The sequence below is a fragment of the Corvus moneduloides genome, chromosome 7, assembly GCF_009650955.1.
Source record: "Corvus moneduloides isolate bCorMon1 chromosome 7, bCorMon1.pri, whole genome shotgun sequence".
Lineage (NCBI taxonomy): Eukaryota > Metazoa > Chordata > Aves > Passeriformes > Corvidae > Corvus > Corvus moneduloides.
In genome coordinates this window covers 39,414,889-39,440,154 of record NC_045482.1, presented here as the reverse complement: position 1 = coordinate 39,440,154, position 25,266 = coordinate 39,414,889, and the positions used below count along the sequence as shown (strand labels likewise).

Below are 25,266 nucleotides of genomic sequence, written 5' to 3'. Positions count from 1 at the left end.
TGCATGTTAGTAGATTATTTTGAAAAGTGTTAATGAAAAGTTACGTGTCTCTTGCCATGTTCTGCTGATATTGTTTGCTTTTGTTTGTTAGCTATTATGGCAGCTGAAGAAAAGCGAAAGCAAAAGGAGCAGATAAAGATAATGAAGCAACAGGTAAACTATGCAATTGCTAAATACCTCTTTAAATTGTTTTAAATAATTCAGTTTGGTGTATTTCTAATATTTAGTAAATTACTAAGTATGCTGATTACAAAGTGTATGTTTTAAATCTGATTTTAAAGAGCACACTGTGTGTGTTACTTAAAATTCTAAACTCTATTAAATCTACCACTAACCCATGTTCCCAGGTGCCACATCAACATGGCTTTCAAATCCCACCAGGGACAGTGACTCCACCGCTGCCCTGGGCAGCCTGTGCCAGGGCTAGACAACCCTTTCCATGAAGAAATGTTACCTAATATCCAAGTTAAACCTCCCTTGGTACAATTTGAGGCAGTTTCCTCTTGTCCCGTTCCTTGTTCCCTGGGAGCAGCGCCTGACCCCCACCTGGCATCACCCTCCTGTTCAGGGAGTTTAAGAAACTGAGAAGGCTCCCCTGAGCTTCCTTTTTTCTGAGCTGAGCCCCTTTCCCAGCTCCCTCAGCTGTTCCTGGTGCTCCAGCCTCTTCCCCAGCTCTATTGCCCTTCTTCTCCAGACACGCTCCAGCATCTCAATGTCTGTATATGATCTCAGGCATCCCAACACTTAAAGTACTAGTATTAGTTTGCCTGTAAGTGACATCGGTGATATGGGAAGAAGACAGATATGCTGCTTGCCAGTGTAGGGAGAGAGTTCATGCGGCCAAAGCTCAGTTGAAGTTGGAGCTGCCAGAAATGTGGGGGACAATGGAAAAGAGTTTTTTCAAATATATTAATGGCAACCCTGGTTGTGTGTATAAATTAGGAAATGAGGGGCTGAAGAGCAGCGGTGGGAAGGGGCCTGGGGGTCCTGGTTCATGGCAAGTTGGGTATCTGTCAGCAGTGCCCTGGCACCCAGGAGGGATATCTTTGCCCTGGAGGGCATTAGGCCCAGCATCGATGGCCAGGCAAGATGGGGATTGTCCCACTCTGCTCTGCACTGGGGTGGCCTCACCTTGAGTCCTGGGGACAGTTTTGGGCACCGCAATATAAAAAGGACATTAAACCATTAAAGGCTATCCAAAGAAGGCCATGAGGGTGGGGAAAGGACTGGAGGGGAAGTCTTAAGAGGAGCGGCTGGGGGCACTTGGTTTGTTCAGCTTGGAAAAGAAGAGACTGAGGGGAGACTCACTGTGGCCTTCAACATACTCAGGAGAGGCAGCTCTGATCTCTGCTCTCTGTGACCGGTGACAGGACTTGGGAGAATGACTGGAGCTGAGTCGGGAGGTTTAGGCTGGATATCAAGAAAAGATTGACCAAACCCCGAGGGGTGGTTGGGCATTGACAGGCTCCCCAGGGAATGGTCACAGCCCCAAGGCTGCCAGAGCTCCAGGAACATTTGGACAATGCTCTCAGGCACAGGGTGGGATTTTTGGGGTGTCCTGTGCAGGGCCAGGTATTGGATTGATGATCCTGATGGGTCCCTTCCAACTCAGCATACTCTACGATTTTGTGATATCTTGAGGTGTTAAACAAGCCAATAAAAATATAAAACCCTTCCACACCTTTGAAATCCAGATATTAAATCCTGACATACTTTTTTTTTTTTTAAGTAGTAAACCAAAATTGGTGTTACTGCAGACTACCTTAAATATCTCCGTAAGAGATAACAATTAATTCTTGTTGGTAACTGTTTAAATTTTTCCATTAGGAAAGTGCTCAGTGTAGTAGAGAGTGAGCTAGGAGTTGTCACTCTACCATCTATGAGTTAGAGTAGAAAAGGCTGAGAGAGCTGGGACTGTTCAGCCTGCAGAAGAGGAGGCTCAGGAGGATCTTGCTAATATAGCTAAATACCTGAAGGGAGGCTGCAAAGAGGTGACTCCTCTCAGAAGTGCCCAGTGATAGGAGGTTCCTTCTGAATGTTGGGAAACACTTTGTCACCAAAATGGCAACTGAGAATTGGAGCAGGTGGCCCAGGGAGGCTGTGGAGCCTCCCACATAGATTTTCAATAGCAGTCTGGACGTCATCCTGGGTAACTGGTTCTAGGTGACCCTTCGAGGGCAGGGGTGTGTGGACAAGGTGACTTCCAGATTTCCCTCCCAACCTCAGCTAGTCTGAACTTCTGTAGATCGTGACAGTTTCAATGTGTCCACTTCTCAAGACAACCCATACTTGTTAAAGACAAGGAGCACACTATGATTTTCAAATGGTCCTTACATTATCCACGTAATGTAGAAGGGTCCAGGAAGCAAGAATTTTTTAATTGTCAAATGCTTCAAATCCACACCTTGTTTGTCATCATCATATTCCTTTTTGATGTGTAACCTGATAACATTTTTATGATTTCAATATGCAGAGTACTTCTTCTCTGAGATAGTGATCTCTGCTGAAAAGTTTGTTCTGCATTAACTCTAACCTTTGTGGAGTTGGGAGGGTGTAGTACATGCTTTCAACTTTTGTTTTTGTTTTGTTTTAAAGTATAATGGGTGATAATAGAGATTTAAGGTCCATGCTGTGAGCTTTACATGGTGAAAAATGTTCAGCACTGTCTGAACAAGGCCTCTGCTTGATAAGGTTGTATTATGTTGGACTTCTGAACAGTTTAAGGAGCTGGTAGGATTTGCCTGGAGTTTATAAGGCTTCATGTATTGGAGCTCTATTTGTCAGAAAATTTTGCATGTCTTTCTCATCTGTGATTGCTCCTTTGCTGTTAAATATTTTAGATTATCTTTTCTTAGGGACTTGGTTTTGGTTTTAGTTATTTTTTGATAAAGTATCGGTAATGCATCACTATGTGTTCCCCAAAGAGTAAAATTTTAGAGTGGTCCGTGTTCTAGAATCTCAGGCCAGCTCACAAGAAAACAATGTATTCTGTACAGATGGGATTTATCCTCACTGTTGGGAAAACATCTGCTATTCCAGAGAAGATCATTGAGCTCCTTTTCAAGCTTCTGATCTAGGCCTCCCAGCTTGCAGGGCTTTTCCATGGTCTGGGTTTTGCTATTAAAACTTTACAGCAAGTCCGGCTGGATGTATGCATTTTCTTCAGAATGGTCCTTCCTAGTCACTGTGGCTTAACCAGCTCTTTTGAGATAATAAAATCTTAAATAATGTGCTAGCAAATTTTTAATGCTAATTTAACAGACAAACCTATGCAGCTCAGGTAATGTGAAATAATCCCAGTGTTTGCAAGGGTTACATTTCTCAATCAATGTAATAAGCGTTCAGATTTTAGGAACTAATTCACGAGAAAGAAAAAATTAGAATATGGTTGCCCAGCATCCATCTGTGGAGTGCATAACTTGATCATTTTCTTCTCACCATGATATGAAACATGCTTAAATGTGTTGTACTACCCATTGTTCCTGTTCCAATTACTTGTTTTGTTACAGCATGTATACAATTCCCTCCCCTAAACTACATATTAAGTCTTCCAAAAATAGCATCAATTACCTGAGTGCTTTAAAAATCTGGAGAAACTGAAGGGTACTTAACTGAACATGTTACCCAGGTGGCATGTGGATGAGTGTTACTGGCTGACAGAGCATGTGCTTTTGGTTTTGCTGAGCTCAGCTCTCCATGCTGCCCTTGGGACCGTAATGGCCTGAGAGAGGCTGCAAGAACTTAGGCACAAACAGTGCTTTGACAGATCTCGCTATTTCTTGTTCAGGGAGATCACGTCAAAACATTGTGTATTTCATGGCATAGCTCAGTCTTCTGTTCATTCCTAACTAGCTCCACCATTGTGAGCTGGAATTTGAATGCTTTAGGTTGCTTACTTGGTCATTAATCTGGTCCTCTTGAAGCTGATAAAAAAAACCAAACAAACTTTGACAGCTTAAACATGAACACCTGTGCATAACAAGGTGTGGCTTCCTTCAGGGTTGTACCAGACATCATCTAATATCAGTAAAAATTTTAACCGTATCTTGTTCTATGGGAACAGTGACTAAAATGGGTGAAACTCAATAACAAAGAAGTATGTATAAACTTTGTCATTTTTCAAATGTAAAAATAAATTTCCTTAATATATATTTTTAAAAGAGATAACTTTGTTACCCTTGTAGGAAAAAATTAAGCGAATCCAGCAAATTAGAATGGAGAAAGAACTTCGAGCTCAGCAAATTTTAGAGGTAAAAATAATGGCTGAAATGTAATTTTTCTGTTGCCATTTTAAAGAATGTTGTATTTTAATAGTCACACATGTAGTTGGGAATGTAACTAAATATAACAGCTCTAACAACCTGGACTTCCAAAGGCCAGTTCAAAAATGTGTCTTAAAATATTTTTCTTTAAAGATCAGCATTAACTGTAATCCCTAATCTTACAAGTATTCACTCGGGCTTTTCGGCACAATTTTCTACCAGAATAGTCTTGTGTGTACTTAAGATAACACCAGAGCAATTCCTGTGCTAGAGAACAAGTTTGCAGTAACAGGATGTTAAAACAGTATAATGCTCTGCTCTGTATGAAGTGCAGTGGGTTTAAAAATACTATGTCTATATTAGAGTATACTCTACAGGTTTGCTAGTGTACTAGCAAAGATAGATTGCTAGTTTTCAAGTCTCCACTGACAGAAAAATTAATAGTAATCTCTTTGCCATTGATATTGTTTCTATGTATACTTGATTTCTTAAATTAGCCAGGTGAAGCAATTTTGAGTGGGACTTGAAATTCTGGTTTAATTTTTATAAAGTAACTGAAATGTAAATTGATTGATCATGAAAGCTGCATCAGAGATTCCTTGCAATGTACAGAGTAAGTGATGATGTTCTTAACTTTTAAAGGTACATAACTTTGTTTCTAGTCAGATTATTTTCAAGTTGTGATGGTGCTGTTGTGTGACCTGTTTTGCATGCACAGGCAAAAAAGAAAAAGAAGGAAGAAGCAGCAAATGCCAAATTATTGGAAGCGGAAAAACGAATAAAGGTTAGTTTGGAGGACCTCCAAAAACAAGAGCTGTGTTATTGTACATAATGTATGTTGATGTATGAAAGCAGTAAATTTGGGATGCTGTTCATCGATGATGAAGCTGTACATAGAGACAGCGTATAATAACATGTACTTATGGTTATAAAAAGGCATGAAGCATATGCAGAAGAGTTTGTGTATGTGTGACACACACACACAAATACATAGAGACAGTACTTTTTTATGTGGCATTACCATGAGTTTTGCTTATGTGACACCTGGTATGCATAACAAAATGTTCCTGCAGTAACATTATTTACAATATTCTTTTAAGCATACTGTATCAAAAAGATACGTTGTTTCTCAGCAAGCATAGTCTTTTCTAGGCTGTAATGCATACAAGACCACAGAACTCTCTTACAAATACTGGAAAACAGTGTGTGTGTGTGTGTGTGTGTGTATATATAGATGTACTTCTGTTGCTGCTTTGGCATTCTAGGTATGTTCTAACATGGAACTCCCAACTCACCAGACTTACTGTCATTGTATACTCTGTGTACTTCCCTGTGCTCTGTTCATGGAGGTCAGGGAAGTTAGAATTTAACTCAGATGTGCTGTTTTAGTGTGGCAGAACGGTGCAATTTGGTAAGTAAATTTTGACTGATGTTTTAAATACACTTTTGTTCTTCTGTTGAAGGAGAAAGAGATGAGAAGGCAGCAGGCTGTTCTTCTGAAGCACCAGGTTGGTATGTTTGGCTGACCAAACAGACAATGCCAATTGTGAGCTACTACTTTAAGTTATATGGGGGGGTGGAATCCTCAAAATACGCCCTTTTTAAACTTCTGGGTTTGACTCCTGCACAGATTTTCTTTCGCCTTATGATTTTTTTGCTTTGCTTTGGTATTGGGGTCTTTTGGGGGATTATAAAGTGGTTTTATGACTTTGTGATTTCTGTTTCATAATGTTGTGCCAACTCTTTCTACCAGGAGTTGGAGAGGCATAGACTAGATATGGTATGGGTATGTTTATTTTTGTACATCTAACACCGCATTGTGATTTGGTTGTGATATGGTTGTCATAGCAATGCATAAAATGTAGCACTGGCTGCTGTCATATTACATACTGCTGCATGGCTTTACAGCACAGTGCATTGCATACATCTGCTTGTCTTGTCTGTTAAGGAAAAAAAGACATGTCTTGAACATGTGTATAAATTGAATGTGGCAGTAACTAAATGTGGTTTTTAGCCAGGGATCTATGTTACTGATGTCCCAGTAAAAAATGGACTAGTATATAAAATCAGGGATTGATGCAAAATTAACAGGTAGTCACTTGGTTGATTTTTGCAAGCCTTGTCCCATTCACTGAGAATGAATCTAGACATTTTAAATACAATTTGATTTAACCTGTTTTAGAAATCAGGACGATGTCTTCCCATTGTAAGATACTGAGGAAATTAGCTTTCAGTTGGTGGTAAATACATAATGTTATAAGTATACAATGAAACATTACAATGTAATCCTAGCCTCACCAAATTAGATGATAAAATTCCTATAGCCTTTAAGGGGGCCAAGAGTTGCTGTACAGCTGTTAAGGCAAAACCCCTGTACTTGGTGCCCTAGAACAGTGCTCCTTAATGTGTTTGAAGCTACTGACATAATTTACTGAGGGACAGGCATCAGTAAATGCAAGTGTTGTTGCGTACATATATGAACCACCACTGGCTTGATTAAAACTGATCTAGAGCTGATAAAATTAATCATGATAATTTGTTGCTTGGTTACAAAAATGTTAATATTTGCAATGTTTGAAAAAGACCAGTTTAAAATTTATGCTGAATTGGCTATTGAAGAAGTAAATTGCAAGTTCCGTCATAGCAGATGTAAGGTAACTGACCTGTTCCAGCCAACCATTATGCTTTTTGTTCTGCCAGCTTATGAAGGAGCATCACAACTGACCATAAGTAAATCTGTATGCTTCTTTTTTACACTGTCTCCATGTTCATTGCTTTACCTTTTTGCTTTTGATTGTTCTTGTATTTGCTTTCTAAACCTGAACTAAAACATGCACAGACTTGGCCATTCTTGTCCTATATTTAGTATTTACTGTGACTTGTCTATTAATGCTAAGTTTGTTACTTTGCTTTTTTACTGATTTGAAAATGTGGTTTAGTTTTGTTCTAATATTACCTGCTTCAATAGGAACGAGAACGGAGAAGACAACATATGATGCTTATGAAAGCCATGGAAGCACGGAAAAAAGCAGAAGTGAGTATTAACCTCTAAAAGTTTGAAGTTTTCATTGTTTCATTCTGCAGTCATCTGTAGAAGAGCTGTGTCTTTGTACATTATGTATAATTTAATATGTGTACATTGCAGCAGTAGGACAAGAGCCATTAGGCACAAATTGAAATACAGGAAATTCCATTCAAAGTTAAAAAAACTGGTTTACTTGGAGGGAGATGGTTGAACACTGGCACAAATTGCCCAGTTTTGAGAGTTTTGGATGTTTTTGAGAGGAAACATAAGTAAAATGCAAAAACCCCATAATTACTAACTTACTTTTTGTTTTACTTTTTATGTATTTATTTCTCTATATCCTGAGACTCTTCTTATGTCTGTATCCTGAGACTTTTGTAAACAAAGTACAGATAACTAAGATACTGAAATACGATAAGCATCATTATAGCAAGTAGTTGTTAAGGAAATTGTTAAAATTTTCTCTATAATGTATTTACAAATTTAGATAAAAGTGACTGACCAAAACCTAGAAAAACTGAATAATACTTCAGTGCAAGGAAACAGAGGAAGATGATACCCTAAGCACCCATTCCACTGGCTAAGTGGTCACTTAGTCTGATCCAGTGCTGTAATTATATTCTTACTCTAATAGAAATAGAACAGTGTTTATTTCAACCAATAAAAGTAAACTTACAATAGATTATGAAACTTACTGCAGTTAAAGTTTACAGTTTTAATAATAACTGTAAATTACTGTGTTGCCATGTAAATATCCATATATACTACTTTTGTTTCTTCTGTCATAGTGTTTCAAATTGGCAAAAACAAGTTGTAGGAAATGCCAGTTGGCCTTGAGACGTTGACATAGGCTAAGATAAAAAGCAATAAAACATTTTCAAAAAACCAATCAGAGAGTATTTTCCATTTTAAAATGAAGTTGGGGATTTTGTGCTGCTTTAGTGTATTGTGATTTTTCCATACAAGATGTCCCTTATGAACTCAGCATAAAGAGAGCCTGTGTTGGCAGTACAGAGGATGCTTACACAGTTGTAGAGCAGCAAGCAGCTGGGTAGTTCTGAATGTCACTGCTTTTTTTTCTGCCAGTGTAAATTTATTGGTCCAAACATGTTCTTTGTGTCCAATGTGAAACTTGATCTTGCATAAAATCCACTAAAGACTGTAGTAGTAGAAGTCATGATCTCTGTGCACTCACAGTGGTTATCCCCAGGTGTCACCAGTGGTCTGGTATACGATACATTCTATATTCCTATAGAATGAAAAGGAAGAATAAAAAGTCAGGGGGCCTGCCAGAACTCTACAGAGAAGTCAGTGCTTAAGACTGACATACAAATGCATCTGAGCCCTGACTTAGTATTGCCCATACTCTCATTGTTGCAAAATATGGTGATAGTAAATGGACGAGACTAGAATGACCTCTTAAATTAACAAAATAGTAGGGAGTGGTTCTGAGCAATGGGAAGCAGCTTGACTCGGTTCTTTAGCCCTTTGGTGTCCACAGGTGAAAAGCACATACAGTGTCTCCAATTTTGTATTGTATAAAGTTCTTAAGTAGTGGCTCACACACACATACGTGTGTTTGTTTAAATGCACAGTTCTGTACCCTGAAGAGATGGCATTGAATGTGGCAGATTCCATACATTTTGCACTCGATATTGGTTGCACAGTGGTGTGTAGGGAATTGTGGCATCAGGACAATGGATTGGTGTTGAACATGTGGCAGCAGAACTCCTGGCACCGGAGATGGGAAAGGCCATGGGAGCTCCAGGTTCAGAGTCAGTCTTGGTGTGTTACAGACAGAGTTAGTGTAATATTGGTGTGACTCCACTGTGGAGGGTGTTTAAGAGACAAATAATAGGTGCTTGGCTTCTCACTTGATGATCCCTATGTTCTGGTTGTGCAGATAACACATAAAGGACTGTTCAGTTTCAGGTTGCATGCAAAGTGCATGGTAATTCAAGGCCAGAAGCTACCTGTGTTTGAACAGATGAGTTGTGTTTTATAAGGTATTCATATCTAGTTTATGTATTATGGGACTTTTTAAACCATGTATTGTTTGGAGACGTTTCTTGAGTGGTCTCTGCTGTAGCAGGTGCAGATTAATGATATTGGTGTGTAAGCAGAGCCTTTAAAATCATGGCAATTCTTTGCCATATTTTCACTCAGTCATCTTTCTGAAATGGATTCTTCAAAGAGTTTCTCAGTGCAAACATACTTAAAACCTGTGTCTGCATGGACAGGAGAAAAAAAAGTGAATCTTAGATAATTTTACAAATTCAGTGATTTTGTTCTCATTTTCCCCATCCCTTTGCTTTAATGCAGATTCTTTGATTGATGTGGTGATTATTGAGGTTACAGAAATAGTGCTTTTCAAGTTCTTAGATTGTTCCTTTGTAAGCTTAAATTGTGGGGTTTATTTTTTTCCCTTTTAATTGTCTTAAGGAAAAAGAGCGGCTAAAGCAAGAGAAACGTGATGAAAAAAGATTAAATAAAGAACGTAAACTGGAACAGCGACGACTGGAATTAGAAATGGCAAAGGAGCTAAAGAAGCCTAATGAAGATATGTGCTTAGCAGACCAGAAGGTAATCACAGCAACATAAACTTACTTTTCTTGCTTCTTGTTTGTATATTTTATAATTCTGCCAATAACTTTTTTCTTGCAGCCACACTCAAAGCATTCAAGTTTTAATCGAGGTAATTAGAGAACTATTTAAAATATATACAAATACAAGATACTAGGACACTACGCAGTAGCATATGTTTAGTTAATAAAAAGCCTTTTGTTTAAAAGAGGCCTGCTTCCCAAAGAGCACAATTGCTTCAAAAAAAATCTTTATTCAAGTTATTTTTACGTCAGGAAAATGCATCATGTCTCAGTACACAGGCACTAACTAGATAGTCATCTAGAGAACTCTTACAAGCTGTTGCTCAAAAAAAATTACTCTCCCAGTCTTCCAGGTTCTTAGTTCTTTTCCTTAAGGACTTGACAAAAGTCGAGTTCAAAGTCTCTGTTCCAGAGAAATCCCTTCCTTTTTTCCCCTAAATAATTTTACACCACCTTTTACAGTAGTTTGGCTCAGAATAGATCCTAACAGTGTCTCCTGTCCAAAAAGGGAAGTATTTCTTAATCTCTTCCCTCCTATAATTTGTGAAAAGTTAAACATGTTTCAGCATTGAATGGATGAGGGGTGCAGTTTCCCTATCGCCTGTACCTTCCAGCATTGTTGTGCTGTGGGTCAGAAGGAAGTGTTGATCAGTTTTCCCAGCTGGTATCAAAAAAGTTTTCTTTTGAAATTTGCTGCTGAATCTTTTACATTTTTTCTTTACTTTCCAGCCTTTCCCAGAGTTGCCTCGCATCCCAGGCCTCGTTCTTGATGGAAGCACGTTTTCGGATTGTCTCATGGTAGTGCAGTTCCTGCGTAACTTTGGTAAAGTTCTCGGCTTTGATGTGACCGCAGATGTTCCCTCCCTGAGCGTTCTTCAAGAGGGTTTGCTCAACATAGGGGACAGCATGGGAGAAGTACAGGACTTGCTTGTGAAACTTGTCTCCGCAGCTGTGTGTGATCCAGGACTTGGTACAGGATACAAGGTAAAAAAAAAAGAAAAAAATCCATATTAAACACTCTGTATGTATGAATGTATCCTAAAATGCATCTCTGGCACCTCTCTCTTATGGATTTCCATTCTCTTTCTTAATTCATTTCTTCAGTGTCACAATTCTAATGTTACTCCAAAACTTTGTGTCCCATCAGCCTTCCATTTTCCAGAAGTGATGTACTTCTGTGCATTTTCTCTACACACAAACACACATCCCATTTTTATTTGGACCTTTTGTAGGGCACTGCCACATTTGTGGCCATGTATTTTAACTCCTTTCCATCCATTCCATTGCATTCTTACCCTCATGTTATATTCTCAGTGAATTTTGCCATTTCTTTCCCTAAGGTCTGGTGTCTAGGTCACTTAATCAAAACCCTAATTCATTCATGGCTCTCGTTCTTACTGGCCTTCTTTTTCAAGCCAATACAGCTTTCTTCTACTCTAAAGCTCTACATAGCATCATTGAACAAAGCAGCATTCATCAAGTTTCAGTTGGACCATGCCTTTTTACACGTAATCCATTTAATTATTATTAATGTTATCTCTGTTTTTAAAAATGTAGAGATGAAGACATTCTGATTTGTTACTGCATTTAAGATTTACATTTGCTTGCATAGTTTCAAAGAATAATTATGTTTAAGTCCTTATGTAAAAATGCAAACAAACCCATACCATCTTCTATAAACAATAATACAGCCTACAAAGGAAACCAGTATTTTTTAAACATGATTGTTTGAAATGTCTTTGTTCTTTCTAGGCTAAAACTATTCTTGGGGAGCACTTACTGAATGTTGGTATCAATCGAGATAATGTGTCTGAGATTCTGCAGATTTTCATGGAGGCTCACTCTGGGCAAACAGAGCTGACAGAGAGCTTGAAGACAAAAGCTTTTCAGGCACATTCTCCAGCTCAGAAAGCATCAGTACTTGCTTTTCTGGTCAATGAGTTAGCATGCAGCAAAAGTGTAGTAAGGTAAGATTTTTCCCAAACAGGTGTGTAAAAATAAAATTATAAAAATGTTGTAGTTCAGAAATGCTCTGTATTCACTGTGTTCTGTTACAGGAGGACTACTGATGTTCTTCTTAAAATGAAAGCTGAAATTGGTTGAGTTAATGCTTTTTACCTTTATGTACTGTTGATATGATGGAAGAATAGAACTTTTCCATGTTTGGTCTGTAATTTTGTTTTCAAAGCTTGAACCAAAATTTCTCTAACAATTTTTGGAATAAAAGATGAGGTTGATTACAAAGAAATTTACTAGGTATTCTAGGGAATAATTTAGAAGAGTTATTCGAGGGTTCTGCAGTACACTGTTTTCCCTTTTTCCCTTTTGTTTTTGAAGATGTTTGTTGTCCAAATACTTTAAGTAGGATCATAAGGTGAGTGGCAAGCCTGATGTATCATCATAATAATTCAAGGAAGTGTATATTGCATTTGTGGTCAGTAGTGTATAGCATTTCATAATTTTAAATCCCCCCTATGTTCAACAACTTGTCAAAACCCACCAACGTGCAATAAAAAGTTAGGAAATGCCAGTTTCTAGGGTGCCTGTTCTTCCACAGACTGACTTCCTGTGGTAAAGTCTTTCATCGCCTGATTGAGTGCTGCTTTGTTTCCTGGTGTATTCTGCTGGGTTTGGGACACTGTGCTGCAAAAGTTAATTGGGGTTGTGTAAGGCAGGAGTGGGAGAGATGCTTCAAGTTTTCCAAAGTTGAAAAACAGCAGAAGTGGGCAGTGCAAGTGCTGTGCGTCAGCTGTGCAAGAAAGTTCATGCATATCAATCAAATTCATCATAGAAACTTCCTCTTGTTGCAGATGACTGTGAAGTCTTATTTGTAGAAATGATCAGTCAGAACTTGAGTTTCTATATTTTGATCATAGAAACAACTATAATCTGCTGAATTGTTGAGGTCATGATGTCTCGGAAGTGGGCTCGCACATGGTGACTGTACCAAAGCCCTTTTTTTGGTTCTTCAGTGAAAAGTCAATGTTGGATTGTAGATCCCAGGGATCCTAGGCAGAATACCTCAGATGTACCAGTGGTAACTGTTTTTTCAGCACAGGGCTACATGCTTTGTGGCAAAGACATTTGGAAGCTTGACACTGAACTAGAGCTACAAAAAGAAATGTTGAATGCCGTGCTTCTTGTGGGAAGAAAGCTGAGGTGATACTGTGGATAAAGACTGACATACGTACAGCAGTTGTGCTGCATTGGCATTCCTAGTATTGTGATTTCCCTTGAAATGATTTATTTTGAATTTTAATGATTTCTCCAAGACAGTTATTTGAGGGGGAAAGTGTTTATATATAAATGTCTGTCAGAAAAAGATACATAAGTTCACAGTTAATGGATTATTTTCATCTTTGACAGTGAAATTGATAAAAACATTGATTATATGTCAAACTTAAGGAGAGATAAATGGATGGTTGAAGGCAAACTTCGGAAGTAAGTTTCATTTCCTTAAATATTACAATATATTGCTTTTTTGCCTTTGTTCATGTACGCTGCTGTATAGGGAATTGGCTCTAAGCACAAAATCAGTTGATGAAGTTACAGGTTTACCAAGAAATTAGTAATCAAACTGCTTAATCTTATAAGGCAGATGTGGATTCGGAATGTTGCAACACCAGTCTTTTACATCTGTTAAAGATGCATGAGATTCAGAGGGTTAGTGTCCCTCAGAATTGGAGCAAAGTAAAGTCTATTTTGTACTCTTTGGAGGAAAGTAAAAACTTTTTAAGAGGAATATTAAAGGAGCCATAAAATTGCTATTGACAATCAAAGTTTATTTGAGCCTACCATAATTCCCAGTGTTCGTTCTGAAAGGCATTTTAAGACAACGTGATTTTTCATACAGCAATTGCCAATCGAATTTTGCTAATTTATGTTATCTTAGTGTTTCTCATCTGTCAGTGTCACGTTGTTCCCTGTAGCTAGGGATCATATGTAGAATGCAAACTTTGAGATATTTTTTATATTTCTATTTAAGGTAAAATTGGAATTTCTTAAGGGTTGTCAGTTTCATATTCACTGTTCTCCCATCCTACAAGACAAAATTCCATACAGCAAGCATACTGGCTCCAACCATCAGGAAGCTGGACGGCATAAAGTTAATGAATCACAGGCGGTAAAAATGCATAGCCAGACTCTGCTTTTTTTTTTTCTTTGTCATCTTTACCTCTTGCTAGGAATGGTAAATCCTTTCTTAGTCCTTGCTTTAGGTACTTGTGTTTCTAATCTTATGTCTCCATTTTTTCCCTTTAATGTATCTCAGAAGGAAGAAGGAGAGAAGTAAAGAAGAAGGACAAGAGGGAGGTAGAGGAAAAAATTAGACCAATAAAAAGAAATTCTCTACTAATACTGCAAATCCCAGTCTGCACAGAGTTAATGTATTTTATCCTTTAGGATAACCCAGATACTTTTTTTCTGTCTTCATCTGTATCCTCTTGATGGGATATAGTTTAAAAAGTTTTTTTTAAGTTCTGATGTAGCCACAAGTTACCATTAGCAAAATGGGACCCTTCCCTGTCCTTGTCTTCTTAGGGCCTGCTTAGTCTTTCTCTCCCTCCATCAAACTGTAAGTACTTGTAGATGTAGGATCTTCTCTTTTCCTTATAATCTCTAATTTCTTTCCTTTCAAATAGTGAGCATAATACCCGGAAGTTCCAAGCTCCTCCTGCTTGCTACAATCATTTCTTGGTTTTTTTCCATCATGTGTGGATTTCAGGTTCCAGTAGTGCTCTCCCTATTTTCGAGTGCAAGTATTGCAGCAAAGCTCAGAAGTGTTGCTCTTTTGCTTCTTTGAATTCACTGGGCGTGATTCATCTCTTTCATCTTTGATTCAAAATTTTTGAGTTTTCCACTGTTTTTCTGATGAATTCCAAGAAGGTTTTAGAAGACCCTTCTTTTATCAGTTTTAAACAATGTTTTCTTCTTTATTATGTCAATTGTGTTTTCCATAAACCCCTACAGCTGTTCTGGGGCTTCTCTGAAAAGAAATCCCTAAACCTCAGTCTTCTTTTTGCTATTTTTTTTCTACTTCCACACTTCATTCTAGCACGTTACCTTCCCCATCCATTCACATCTTGGTCTAATTTTTAAGCATCATGGTCCCGAACAGTTTTGCATGGGAATACCTGGTTAGTCAAGTACTCACTGTGTGATCAGCAGCTGTGGCCTCTTTTCACATGCCTACAGACCTTTATTTGCCCCTCAGCACATGCCCCTCTTGTAGGGGATGAATAATGGAGGCTGAGGAATGGGTTTATTTGATCTCAGCCTGGCTTGCCAGTGTTTGCAGATGTTAATCTTCAAACCTCTGTGTCCAGGCTGCCTGGAAGTATATTCAAGTAGGATGAGAAAAGATTCTATCTGCATCAGATATGTTTGATTAGGGATATTTTTTGTGCTTATGTTCTCACTTTTTAATGACATAAGCTTCTCAGCTGGGGAGGAGGGCAAAAATAAATACAAAAGCCTGTGCTTGATGGATACAAATAAGCAACAATAAAATCCCAGGTTGGAAAAGGGAATCACTGTATTTTGTTTTAAGGGATGCTTTCCCTCTCCCCACTCTTCCCTTCTCCTCCTTCCCTCAAGGATCTTAATAAGTGTAATATATGTGGTTAGAAATTGAATTCTGAATTGCCTGGACTGTTTCTGCTTAGCTGATGGTTAATGAGAGTTTGCATCTAATTCCTTCTTTATCACATTTAGATGTGAATCTTGCTACTAATCTCTTTCTTTGTAAAGGCACCTGTCTCATACAGTCAATTGACCTTTCTTTGTGCTTTCTGTGTGGCAGCTGTGGTCAGAAGACTGTCTCACCTGAGATAATTCTGTGATTTTTTTTTTTTAAACTAGATAATCAAAGTCTCAGCATCTCCTTTTCCATTACATGTCTTCTCTTTGGCATCTCTTTTGTAGCCCGATCAATATAAAACAGAAGAAAAATTAAATACATCCTCTTAAAGAATTAGGTAATAATTTGGTTTTTTACAAGACTTGAAACAAGTTTTTCACTTGTGCAGCAATGTTCTTTTAACATGCCAGTGTTATGGTATGCTCTAAGTTAATTTCTGTTGAATGAAACCATTTCAACTGTAAATGATGATGGTATATGAAAAGCAGCGTCACTAAAGGGAGAAATTACACCTTGAGTTTGGGTAGGAGATGCTAATGCTGATTTGCAAAACTTCCATTTTTTGAGATGCAAGGTGAAATATGTTAAAAGTACATTAAAAGTAAAATGTTCAGAATTTCTTTGCCTTGGTACTACCATTACTTACATGCAGAAATTATGAGGAAGGCATGAAAGCTAAGTCAGAAGGTGAATTTTCCTTCTGTGATTTAGTAAACATTATAGATCAGATTAGAGCAGGCTTAAGTCAGCCATATGGTTCTCTGATGGGCCACCCACTCTTATTATAGGACAGTAGACTTTATAATTCTCTCAGCAGTTGCAGATGCAGGTTTGGTCCATACCTGAAGGTGAGAAAGACAGAACAGTTTCCTAAGTGAGGGTTTTCTTCTCTTAGTGAACCATGCGTAGGTAGCAACAGAAAAATTATGCTGCTTCTTGAAATAACCAAACATTTTAAAAGTTACACTGGCATTGGTTTCTGCCTCTGCTTAGGGTACGGACTGCTGCCTTCTTATGCTTGTGGTGCTACCAAAGGAGAGTATCTTTGGTTCATTTACATCCTTGATAATTTGCAGTATCGTGGAAGCTTCCTTTAATGCTTGACAGCATTACATCTTTAGTTTTGCTTTCAATACAGGTAGCCTTTTTTGTTTCTTCTCACTCCCCTTAGGTATATGAAAGAGGTGTTGGCACGTCATTGAACATTCACTTGCCAGTTTTATTACTGAATTGTCTTTATATCTTAGTGTAAATTGTCTCTAAATTTGTCCAGTGCTGCAGCAGTCAATCCAGTCATTGACTAGTGATTTTGGTAGTTAATTCCTGTGTATGGGCAGGAATTTCCAGTCCACACGAAGAGGGTTTGATGGCTTGAAGTTATCCTGGTAAAAAGGAAATTAGTTTTCTAAAAAAACTTAGTTCAATCGCCTGAGTGGTATTGATGCTCAGTGACACTAAGGGTTTTTGCACCACACATGAAAATGTTATTTGCTTCTAAATTCACTGAGAGGCCTGAGATTTTTTTTCTTTTTTTTAAAAGGTATTTTAAATCATTAAAACAGGTAAACATCCACTTGATTTGGAAAAATAAATGTATAAAACTTTATAAATTCTCCAGTGGATTAACCAGTGCATAAAAACCCAACCCAAACCAAAACAACAAACCCAAAGCCCAGCAGTTTTCAAGTCCCCTTGATGATTTCTTGGCTAACAGTCTTTTTCTAAAAGAAGTGCTGCTCCCAGTTGAACAGTGACACCTTCATTTCAGTCTGTGCTGTTGAGGACTGGCTCTGGTTATCGGCATTTTAGAAGGCTAATAGATTTGTCAGTATTCCCTGGAGCCAGTACTTGGACAGCACTCATTGTACTTGTAGCCACTTGCTGTATGGAATATTGTTCTGTAGGATGGGAAGAGAGAGGAGTACGACAAGGAAAAATTACGTCCTGGTAATTGTGTTTGTCGTTACCGTTCTGCTTTTCCCATCCTACCTTCTTCAGTCATCTCTTACAAAATCTTTGTCTTTTCTACACGTTTATGAATCTCTTCTAAGTCAGTTGCGTTTTTGGTCTGCGTGATAAGTGACTGGTTCAGCCTGGCTATTTACACCTCCTGTGGTTCAGCATGTTTGCCTGCAAGCTCCCTGATAGGTGGAACTGTAATTTTTGCTGTGTGGAATCTTGTCTTATAGGGGTTTTATAGAAGAAGGAGGTCTACTACAACCATAATAACTGGTATGTAAGTTTCCCTTTTCTTTCATAAAAGGAAAATTGACAGTTTGATTAATCTTTAGTAATTAAGGTAACTAAAATTCCCCAGAAAATAAGTATATCTAGAATAAAAAGATCAGCTAAAGGCCTAAAGTCAAATAATATTTAAAGTTCACAAAAATCTGAAAAAAAAAAAAAGAGAAAATTAAACCAATATTGCCATTGCCATGCAATGTATATAATTTCGTACTTCCAAGTGAGGATTTTTGCCTTTCCCCCCACTCCCTCAGACACAGGTGTTTTGTCATCAAGTTCTTAAATGCATTAAATAGAACCATTTCAACTTCTTTATCTTTTTTCTTCTATATCGTCTTTCCCGACTTCTCAAAATCCCTCCGGTGTTTCATTTCTTCTGGACAGTTACACAATAAAATTGACCTGCGAGAAACAAAGTCTATTCAGAACGGAACCAAGAGTTGTAAGGGGTTTTATAACCTCAGTTTTTCTTGTTGACTAGTGACAATGAATCTTGAGAAAATACAGTGTCATGATAGAACAGAAGCTCTACTTTAAATCTGACATCTATGATTTTCTTTCAATCTCATAGGAGGAGAGGTATGTTTATGCTACAGACATAATCCATAATTTCTCCCTTTCTCATGTGTTCTAAGGCTTAGAATCATTCATGCCAAGAAAACTGGTAAAAGAGATGCTGCAGGCAGTGGGGATGGAGGCGAGGAACCCCATTCCTTGGAGACACCCGCACCTGGCCGCAAGCGCCGGCGGAAGGGAGGGGACAGTGACTATGATGATGATGATGATGATGACAGTGATGATCAGGCAGATGAGGATGATGAGGATGAAGAAGACAAAGACGATAAAAAAGGAAAGAAGGCAGAAGTTTGTGAGGATGAGGTAGGGAATTTTTAGTATATTGAAATTTTTTTTGCCAATAAACTAAAACTTGTTTTCCTTCTGTTTTTCTGTAATATGGTACTGTTTCCCCAAAATGTTGCCATGAAAAGGAGGGAAGAATAACTTACCTCCAATGTTCTTAAATTTTTATTAGTTTTTATTATTTTGTTAACTAAAAAACAGAAGAGTAAAGTTATGTTTAACATTCTCTATTGTGAAGCTTGAGTGACCTTCCTGTGTATTTTTTCACAGCTTCTCCCAGGTAGTCACTGCCTGACTGTATTTGATCACAAGATGGTAAATTCTGTTAGTCAGTGTCAGATACAATACAGGAAGGATCACTGAATGATTTTTAGCTTGCTGAACTGCTTTTAATGGAAATGCACAGGCTTCCACTGGATGGAACCTGATACAAGGCACAAGCAATAGAACTACGTTTTAGTGCACTTGGTGTTGCACTGGGTGTTTTCTGTTTGCCAGAAAATGATCCATTCATGCAAGGTTTGAAGATTTTTAAGACTGCTTGAACAGTGCATATATCCAACATATGTGAACTCAGATCTTTGCATACACCCTTTATTAGAAACATAGCTAATTTCTAGAGTAGGAATAGCCCTTTGTGATGTTATTCTGGATTTATTTCAAGTACTAGAATTTGTATGAATTTAAGAGAATACCTTAAAGGAGCAGCCCAGAGTTCTCAAAAATAATTCAGAATTAAAAATAAGTAGTATTTAGATTTCTAATCTCAAGTCCATCCCTTAATCCTTTTCCCTCTTGTATAATCTCCTGTATTGGTGCACTGGGTGTTTCATAGACAAAATTCCAGTAACTGGACAGAAATTCATTTTCTGATCTACCAGAAGTTCCATTGCATTTGTGTTCTGTGTGGTTTTTCAGAAGGCTTCATTCTGATACACTTTTACAGAGCCAAGTAATACAAGAGTTGTATCTTATGGTGCAGATGATTTTGGCCATATTCTTTTGGAAATTTACTGTTATCTCCAAAGATTTTCTTCAACTAAATTAAAACTCTTCTCATGGAAAAGAATCTCATTTTTAAACAGTCAAGAAGAAGGCAACCACGGACTTCATCATGAGTGCATTTCTCTTCAAAAATCAGCAGGATTGATGCTGTAACTTTTATAGCAGAGTTGTAATTTAAATTGGCTCTACAATTTCATGTAGACATTGAAATAAAATACAAATGTGGACTGACCAAAGACTTACTGATAAGATTTTAAGACATGCCATTATTTAATGCATGAGAAACACTTAAAATTATCTTGACTATCTAAAAAGCTTCATAGAAATGAAGATTAAATTCTACAGTGTTGTGTTCATGCACAAACTGAGTTACTTCCAGTTTTCGGCAAACAATTGGCCATGAGCTTTCTCCTTTGTCCACATCTGGGGTGGTTTGAAAAGATTCAAGGTGTATCCTCATTTCAGTTATGTTGTTGCTAGTGAAATATATTGCACAAGCACACAATTTGAACTTTTTGTTCTCTTTAGTATTTTCCTCTCATTTTCTGTTACATCTTTTTCCTGTAATAATGATAAGACATAGTAGTATGATTTTATCCTGAAATAAATTTGGTGTGACAGTAGATTTGGTGATTACAGGATGATGGGGACCAGACAGCAAGTGTTGAAGAACTAGAGAAGCAGATCGAAAAACTGACAAAGGTGAGAGAGACCATTAGTCTTTTTTCTTCTACAAATGTTGTTACTGGATGTCAGGAGTTAGTATATTAAACATAATTTTCAGTGCTCCAAGTTAATATAAATTGAAATAAGTATCTACTCTAGTTTTGTGAAAGTATGAATGATGCTCCAATTCATGACACCTGAATTTTGAGTTCAGTCTGGTGGCCCTAAGTGGATGTCACTCAAAAGGCAGTTAATAATAATAGTTGATAATATATTTCCACTTCTGAGACTAAAAAGTAATGTAATCTTTATCCAGATCTGCTTGATATATTCGTGTTTGTTGATCTTAGAAAGTGATGACAAATTCTGTATATGAGAAGCAATGGCTTCAGTTATACAATGGATTGTGGTTCTCATGCCCTCCTTTGCATGCTGATTTCTGCAGTTGTGCTCCAAGCTAATACAGAGCTGTCTGGGCTTCACATTTTGAAAGAAGCAGCAGTAGAATAGGAAGAGAAGTGTAAATGAGAAAGATGTAATGCTCTAATCGGGGGTACTCATGGCCCATGTTTTTATTGTTCCTATTAGAAAATTTGTCATTTAAGACTTTGTGTGTTGGTTTCTCTCATGTTCCAAATTGCAGTAAATTAGCAGTCCAGGATTCCACCTGACTCCCAGCAGTGTCAAATTTAGCAGAACAAGAACTGAATAAACAAACTGAAGTTCTTGTTGGCCCCCCTCAAAGAGCTGTGTTATGTTCAAAGACAGAATTTATTTTTGTGAATTGTTGTTCTCATTCTTTTATGAACAGCTAAAATATCTCATTACTCTCCTATCAGCAGTTGCACTATCATCTATCTTTGGGCCTCTGTTTACCATTTGCTGATGCTGTTTAACTGTTAGGATTTCAGCTGTTCTCCTGCAATGAAATCTTTGATCCACTGCTTTTTGAGAGTCAGGGTTAAAAAGACAGGGTTCACCATTGCAGTGTGTTTTTAGAGGAAAACTGATAAACTTAGGCTGAGCCATGGAGTACTTTAAATGATTTTTTTTTTTAAAGGAAGCTTTTTAAGTAAAATCATCAAGGCAGCAGTTGTGATTAGAACAGCACAACACACAGACACACCACTATCCCGAATCTCTGAGAGGACATCCTTGTCTGACCTTTGAACTTCTTTCAGTCTGGCAGCCAGATGTTTTCTGTAATAATGAGATTTTTTTTCCCCCACTGATTTATAATGCTTTCCCTTTTTTAAATAGCAACAAAGCCAGTACAGAAAGAAATTATTTGAAGCTTCGCACTGTTTGCGTTCCATGATGTTTGGTCAGGATCGTTACAGGCGCCGGTACTGGATTCTGCCCCAGTGTGGTGGTATTTTTGTAGAAGGCATGGAAAGTGGTGAAGGTAAGAGCCATAAAGTAATGGCCCATCTCCAGAGGTGCTGGCATTGTGCAGCAAGGTCTTCACCCTCAACCAGATGCTCAACAGACTGCTGTCAATAGACCTCTCCACTCACGTGTTTCTCTGATATCTCTTTCTGGTTAGGAAAGAGCAGGTAATACCTTTCAAAATGAGGATTGGTATTTTGGAAGTTTTCAGCTGTTACACTTCTACATGTTATGCATTTTCACATTTACCTACTTGCAAAGTTTTTTTTACTTTTTCTGAACTGTTTCAGCTTTCCCTATGCCAGTGACCTCTGTGTATGAAAATTAAGAGGGCCATAGAATGCAGAAAAAAATTTTCATTCTCAGTTGTTACATTTTCTGCAAATGCACAGATTATTCTGTACATGAAGTTATGATAGATGTCTGCAAAAATACGACAATTATTTTCATGAAGTGAAGTACCTTGTTTTCTAATCAACCACATGATTCAGTGTCTGTATTTTACCAATTGATCTTTCTTTAACCAGCATTTGCTGAAATTACTTTGCCAAGACTAAAATGTAATTTTGGGGTTGTGACAGTTGTATATTAACTGTGGTTGATTTTTTCACACACTTTAAATTGGATAGATGCAGAAATTGTGTATTAATCTGACTTCTTTGTTGGTATTAGAATTTTTAAACATAAACCTTCATTTTGGGCACAGAAAAACCTTTTCTAATTTTCATATAGATGAACCAAAACATCATTACTTTCACATTTTTCCCCTGAAAAAGTAACCAAAAAAATTCTGATGCGCATCAGAGTTGCATGATCTCATGAGAATGGCATCATTCTAGAGAGCTGTTTAATTAACTGTTACTGTATGGCATAGTAGGAAATTTGAGCCTGGTTTTGGGCCCAAAAATAAGCCACAGAACTTCCCCATATGTAATCTTGATCATCAAGTTATCTTTCTGAAATGGGTAGCATAAAAAGTACTTCCTTCTCGGTCTCCTGCTCTGCATTAACTTACGCTCTATGTTAGGAACTACTTTGCTCATGAGTAGCTGCATCCAGAAGGTGCTCTTTGCATTTCCTTGGTTTGCTGTATTTCATTATATTTTAACCAGATGAATCCCCCAAATGCTTTGGAAGTGGTACACAAAGAAAATAATTGACATACACTTACCTGTCTTAAAATAGTAAAAAACCCCACATAAACAAACCCCCACAAAAGTTTTAGCCAAGAGCCATAGGGCAAACCTCTGTTTTAATGTTGTCTTAGTGAAAGTTTCATCTCCCTGAAAAGGAAAACAGTTGTGTTCTTAAATTCTCCCCTACCTCCTCTTCCCCATAGCTCTTAGTTTGCCCTCTTTCTGTAAATTCTGCAGTTTATCTGTTTCTAATTCCTTTACCTAAACCTTGGAAATAGGAGACACAAAGTGTTGAACGATCTGTCCATTTAAACAATTCTTCTCTATCCCTTTCGTGCAGCCGTTTTCGTGCTTATGCTGATACTTAAATTATTTATATCTTGATACAGACTGTAACTGTACATTGGCTTTGTGTTTACACCAAAATGTGTAAACGCATTTTGAAGTTTTAATAGGAAGGAATGTACTTTTCTTTGTAGAAATGACGGTTTTTCAGGAGCAAGTAAACATTTATAGATGTACCTGCCATGAACTGTAAGCCATGTGTTTATTTGTGACTGCAGTATCTGATGAGCATAAAATAAGGAGTTGGATTTTCTATCTCCTTCCCCTTATGCTAACAGTTCTTTATTTATCAGCATTTTATACTTAGTCTTTGTCTAAGTTAGCAGTCAGTATAAGGGTAGAAGAGAAATGGTTAAGAAAGACTAGTAGACCAAAGAAGACAAAAAAAAAGGTTTTTCTTTTTGTAAAAGGTAGATCTTCAGATCTTTTGCACCTCCTGTGTTTGAAGAAACTTCTTTTTTTAATCACCTTCTGCTTGCTGTACTTTAAATTGCTTAGATGTTAGCTGTCTGCTTAGTTGTATGGAGAGGTCCAATCATCATGTTGGGTGGCTCTTGAAAGAGTCTTAAACTTCAGAGACTGTTAACATTGTTTCCCAGTCAAAGTTGTTAATGATTTGTATTAAAAGAAGTAAAATGTTTAATGTTATCTCAGTGTTTGGGGAAGATTTGATTTTGTAACAGGAATTTTGGTTCTCCATTTTGTAGTTGGATGTGTGCTTAATGAAACGATCAGTTGCAAAAATAAACTTAGGGCTGTCAACGCTGGACTCCCTTGATATCGCCAGAGGGGCTTTTCAATGAGCCATGCGGAGTCTTGCAAAAAGAAAGCTGGCAAAATTTTGTCCCTTTCAGAGACTTGGCACTGGCATATGCTTCAGATGTGTGAATCTGGTAGCCTGTTAGCCATGTCGAGGTGATTTTTCCTTGAGGTGTTTAGTAGTGTTTAACTTTGTATCCCTAGAAACTTGTTTCCCTCTGCACAGTGCACTGTAAAGTGAGAAGGGATTTCATTAACAACAGTGGCAAAGACATGGGAATCTAACATATGTTGAGCCAAAAATGAAGTCATTTTTAATTTAAACTATGATTATAAAAACTTTGTAAAATAGTTGATCTGTTATAGGTAAATATATTTCTGCTTCTTGTACCTTGTTAGGTCTAGAAGAAATTGCAAAAGAAAAAGAGAAGTTAAAAAAGGAAGAAAGTATGCATATCAAAGAAGAATTTGAAACAGAAGAAAAATTACATTGTTTAGCTACAACTCACTATGAGCAAAAGGAAAATTTGAAAGAAAAGGACAGTACTAACCTGTTTTTACAAAAGCCTGGATCATTTTCAAAATTAAGTAAATTGTTAGAGGTAGCAAAAATGCCACCTGAGTCTGACACTATATCCCCAAAACCTAATGGCAGTGCAGCAAATGGCTGCACGTTATCTTACCCAAGTAACTCAAAAAACTCTCTCTGCAGTCTGCAGCCCCCTGCATCGCAAAGCTCCATTGAGAAGTCTGATTCTAATAGTCTTTTCAGTCCTAATGCAAGTGGGACAGGAAAGTTTTACAGTTCTCCACTAATTCCAAATGATCAGTTGTTAAAGACTCTTACTGAGAAGAGCAGGCAGTGGTTCAGCCTGTTACCACGGGTGCCCTGCGATGACACCTCGGTGACCCACGTGGACACAGCAGCTGGTACAGCTCCGCTCACTCCTCAGTCACATCCACCATCAAAGTCACCATCACCTGTTCCGTCTCCTCTTCTGGGCTCGACCTCTGCACAGAGCCCTATGGGATTAAGTCCTTTTGCATTGTCACCACTGCAGGTAAAGAAATTAATTTTTGAATAGCTTGAATTTGCAGAGCTTACTTGGGCAGGATGTCTCTTTAGACAAATTATTTCACAGACCTGTGATCATTATATCTGCATTTCTTTATCTTTTTTTCTATTTCTAAATGTTTGTAACTGACTACAGAAGTTTTATAATGCTAGGTTACAATGTGTCAAGTAAGCCAACGTATGATATTTTGTATGTGTATTTCGGTAGTTTAATTTGGCTTTTAGGGTGTTGGCTCCTGGTATTAAATGAAAAGC

The 25,266-nt window shown here is 37.7% G+C and overlaps 1 protein-coding gene and 2 long non-coding RNA genes across 22 annotated transcripts in view; 1 reads left to right on the top strand and 2 right to left on the bottom strand.

Moving 5' to 3' along the window:
• Window positions 1-25,266, top strand: part of BAZ2B (bromodomain adjacent to zinc finger domain 2B) — a 122,541-nt gene that overhangs the window by 87,102 nt on the left and 10,173 nt on the right. For 12 of the 19 annotated variants that reach the window (XM_032115435.1, XM_032115432.1, XM_032115429.1 and 9 more), the window contains 14 exons: window positions 92-153; window positions 4,185-4,250; window positions 4,981-5,046; window positions 5,726-5,770; window positions 6,016-6,048; window positions 7,231-7,296; window positions 9,730-9,870; window positions 10,623-10,877; window positions 11,646-11,860; window positions 13,260-13,334; window positions 18,411-18,654; window positions 20,281-20,343; window positions 21,568-21,712; window positions 24,336-24,997. In XM_032115435.1, the coding sequence (XP_031971326.1) occupies window positions 92-153; window positions 4,185-4,250; window positions 4,981-5,046; window positions 5,726-5,770; window positions 6,016-6,048; window positions 7,231-7,296; window positions 9,730-9,870; window positions 10,623-10,877; window positions 11,646-11,860; window positions 13,260-13,334; window positions 18,411-18,654; window positions 20,281-20,343; window positions 21,568-21,712; window positions 24,336-24,997 (2,138 nt within the window). The remainder of the gene's footprint in view (window positions 1-91; window positions 154-4,184; window positions 4,251-4,980; window positions 5,047-5,725; window positions 5,771-6,015; window positions 6,049-7,230; window positions 7,297-9,729; window positions 9,871-10,622; window positions 10,878-11,645; window positions 11,861-13,259; window positions 13,335-18,410; window positions 18,655-20,280; window positions 20,344-21,567; window positions 21,713-24,335; window positions 24,998-25,266) is intronic. The other 7 variants (XM_032115442.1, XM_032115436.1, XM_032115430.1 and 4 more) reach the window with 2 other exon arrangements.
• Window positions 7,916-10,627, bottom strand: LOC116446944. Its single transcript, XR_004241454.1, has 2 exons — window positions 10,501-10,627; window positions 7,916-8,536 (listed from the first exon to the last, which is right to left on the bottom strand). It is a non-coding gene; the product is annotated as an uncharacterized LOC116446944 (long non-coding RNA).
• LOC116446943 lies at window positions 14,042-24,871 on the bottom strand. Of its 2 annotated transcripts, none has more exons than XR_004241452.1 (2): window positions 24,784-24,870; window positions 14,042-18,177 (listed from the first exon to the last, which is right to left on the bottom strand). It is a non-coding gene; the product is annotated as an uncharacterized LOC116446943 (long non-coding RNA). The 2 variants fall into 2 exon arrangements; XR_004241453.1 differs by lacking the exon at window positions 14,042-18,177 and adding an exon at window positions 23,363-24,166 and having other exon boundaries at window positions 24,784-24,871.